The 3,387-nt window shown below is 32.7% G+C and overlaps 1 protein-coding gene across 1 annotated transcript; it reads right to left on the reverse strand.

Annotated features, from left to right (window-relative positions):
- Window positions 1–540: 540 nt before the first annotated feature.
- Window positions 541–2,312, reverse strand: LOC105801322 (F-box/FBD/LRR-repeat protein At1g13570). Its single transcript, XM_012632637.2, has 3 exons — window positions 1,329–2,312; window positions 933–1,094; window positions 541–849 (listed from the first exon to the last, which is right to left on the reverse strand). Exons 1-3 carry the CDS (start codon window positions 2,310–2,312, stop codon window positions 541–543), a joined length of 1,455 nt encoding a protein of 484 aa, XP_012488091.1.
- Window positions 2,313–3,387: the final 1,075 nt, after the last annotated feature.

A 3,387-nucleotide genomic window follows, 5' to 3' on the forward strand; every position in this document is an offset into this window, starting at 1 on the left:
CTTCCTCAATTTTCTCGATATTCTACCATTCGTGCTGTCCATTTCATTCCATTCTTTTTTAATTAAACTCGGACACTCCTTGCTAAGCCACGCATTTATAAACTTAAAAGGTTTCGAACCCCAATCCACTGCTCCGTTAGTTAACAAAATTGGAATATGATCCGATTCTGATCTTTTTAGTCCCTGCTGTTGAAGATCTTCAAAATGTTCTAACCATTCTTCATCATGTCAATAATTTACTATAATATATTAAACACAAATTTACTCAAAATTAAAATATTAAAATATTTTAAGCGTGAAATACATTTCAAATATAAAAAAATTCCATTAACTAATAAATCACTAAAGAACTATATCCAATTTCTACATTCCTAGAATAGCAAAGATTTAAAGCCATCATATTTGTATATTTGTTGGGTATTTCCAGCTCTATCGACAACCAAGTTATACTTCACAACCATGAACCCATTTCCTTTATGCAAATTCCTCACTTTATCTTTGAACCCCAAATATGCATTGTAAAAGGTTAAAATAAAATAATCAAAGACCATCATCAAGAATGTATAATTGAGCTTTTGCAGGCATTCTTCCATGCAGCTGCTCAATGCTTTTTCTAACAAGAAAATCATCATCTGGTTTTAACGAGATAGTGCACTTGGAAGGGTCACCTAAATAAGCTGTTGAAATCTCAATCTTTTCGAGTTCAATGGCAAAGTCGAAAACAACCATGATCAAGTCCACAACCAGCTTATTGCCAGAAAAACCAGAAACCAAGACCTCCTTCAAATAGTTGTGTGGAGATACAGCGATTCTTCTCAGTTCTGGATCTTGTAGAGGATATAGTTCAAACTGTCGCACAGATTTTAAAAAATAAATATAAGATACAAATACATTTCGTGTATAATTAAGTTCAAAGAAATAAGAGTACTTACATGTAACTCTAGGCGATGCAAGAACGGTGATACCTTAACAAAGGATGCAACCATTTCATAGCAACCTAAAATCCCGAAGGGACCATCGGCAAAATTTAAACTTGACAATGATAGATGCCTTAGATTGTAGAGCAAAGGGCCATTGTCTAATACTTTTGTTCTCTGTAAATAACCAAAACCAGTTATAAGAGAGAAAAAAAAAAGACTTCCTGACAAAATGAAAATGTCAAATCCTATAGAAGGTCCTTGTATTATACATATTTGACAGAGTAAGTCCCTCTTCTGTAATTTGATCAGTCTCAAAACATGTATTTTCAATCAATTCTGTCAAATTATTTGTCCAATACTTACATGGCATGACCCAAAAGAACTTAATTTAGACATTTTTCCACTTACCCCAAAAGAACTAGCATCCATCACCAAATGCTCTATTTGAGGAAGGTATGCAGCAAATTGGCCAAAAACAAAATCTCCCCTTTGCATATTGGGCAAACCCAAAGAATTTGTTCTAGAAAACTCCCAAGTTTCCCAATTGGAACGCATGCATGCATGAACAAGCTGTTTAGCATCCTTTACACTAATGTTTATCTTAGGCCCTAAATACTTGAATGAAACAAGATTTGGAGCAAATATTTCCAATTTCTTCAACTGAAAACATCTATACATCTCCAAGGATTTCAACTTCATGTGAGGAACAGCATGCTTCACATTCACTAGCCTGCTACTGTAAAGCACATGTAGGAACTCAAGAAATGTGCAGCTTGATAAAATGGTTTCAAACTGTTCATCCGTAAGATCTACAGATTTCAAGATGAGCTCTCTAAGACACTCGAAACCATTATCAACATTCAAAGGCGGTGTACAAACGGAGAAAACACGATCCAATTGTACCAAATAAGGCTCAATCCTCTTCGTTTTATCGAAGAAATAGAGCGGAAAGGAGTAATTCTTGAATGAACATACCCAAATTGGGACTTGATTGGTCGAAAAGTTCAATTCAAGCTTGGAAACCTTAAATGCAATTGCAAAAGCAACCCAAATATCAATAAGATCACCACGGCTTGCATCTAATGGATAATGAATGCCAAACTCATGCAGTTTTGGAGCTTTGTGAGATCTAAGCACTTGATTAACCACTTGCATGAATCTTTCCATGTAATCAGCTTCATATATTTTACATCCCCATTCATTATCTGTGTCATCGTCATTGCGATGCAAGATTTCTTCATATCTAAAGTTGAGCGTGTGGAGCGATGTCCATAAATATCGCCATCTTGGAGAGAGGATGCTGGTGGCAACTGCTTGTTTCAATGTCAAGAGTGATAAAATGGTTAACAGGATATCATCTGGCAATGCACTAATCTTATCTTCCAATGCCATTCTTTTACAGCCCTGATTATTCATACCCGATTATAAATATAAGTAGAAAATATTACTAGATTACAAAAAAATAAAAAAAAACTAGAGAGTACTGGTAGCAGACATGAAAATCAAATACACAATTGCAAAATTAAAACTTGAAATTCAAATTAAAATTGTTGAGAAATAAATACCGGATTAGCGACTGCAAGTAGTTTTAAACAATTGAAAGTTTAGTCGAAGAAATTTGCTCTTTCAACCCTGAAGCAAACCCTTATAGAAGCAAACTCTTTCTAAGTTGTATGACTGACCGATTTAATTTCACATTATTTACACTATTAAATAGTAAAAATATTTTATAGGATAAATTACACTTAAGATGACTCTAAAAAAGGGTTTTTTCTTAATTTGGTCGCCCTAAATTCTTTTCTCAATTTAATTACTGTAATTAAGATAATTGTTTGAATTAGTCACGGCTGTTAAAAATTTTATTAATCCACCAACAGATTGTATATTATCCAATTGAATTATGACATGTGGCACTTTTTTTTTATTTTACTTTTGACTAAAGTTTAGAAAGCTCTTTTAATTTTGTCACTTTAAAAAGATTGATTAAACCGGTCACTCATTGTTAATTGGTAACAAAGAGACTAACAGTGCATTTTTATGAATTGTTTTGAGGTGACCAAAATAGAAACCAACTCTGTTTAGAGTGACTAACAAGTAGTTGATCCTAATTTTAGAGTGACTAATGTGGAAATACACACTCAACATTCTATTACCATTTGACGATGGAGTGACTAATTTGATCCACTTTTTTTTTTGGATGACCAAATTAACAAAAGAAAATTTAAAGTAACCAAAATAGAAACAACCCCTATTTAGAGTGACTAATGGGTAGTTTACCTAATAATTTACTATTAATTAAATGTTTATAATATATTTTTGTAAGTCTTTATTATTAAAATAATAGAGAATAATAGTATGAAACTGTGATTTCACGTCATCCCTATCCCTTTTCAATAAAAGATATGATTTGTCATTTTCTAATCACAGCTTTCATACAATCCTTTCTTTAACATGATATTGCAATTTA

This window comes from Gossypium raimondii, chromosome 11, assembly GCF_025698545.1.
Source record: "Gossypium raimondii isolate GPD5lz chromosome 11, ASM2569854v1, whole genome shotgun sequence".
In the NCBI taxonomy this organism is placed as follows: domain Eukaryota; kingdom Viridiplantae; phylum Streptophyta; class Magnoliopsida; order Malvales; family Malvaceae; genus Gossypium; species Gossypium raimondii.

What these genes read in the sequence shown, in the direction of transcription:
- LOC105801322 (XM_012632637.2), bottom strand. Translation starts at nt 2,312, where the DNA reads ATGGCATTGGAAGATAAGATTAGTGCATTGCCAGATGATATCCTGTTA. An exon ending in TGGATGCTAGTTCTTTTGGG is followed by an intron (nt 1,095 to 1,328) that starts GTAAGTGGAAAA and finishes GGTTATTTACAG; the next exon opens with AGAACAAAAGTATTAGACAA. An exon ending in TGCATCGCCTAGAGTTACAT is followed by an intron (nt 850 to 932) that starts GTAAGTACTCTT and finishes TCTGTGCGACAG; the next exon opens with TTTGAACTATATCCTCTACA.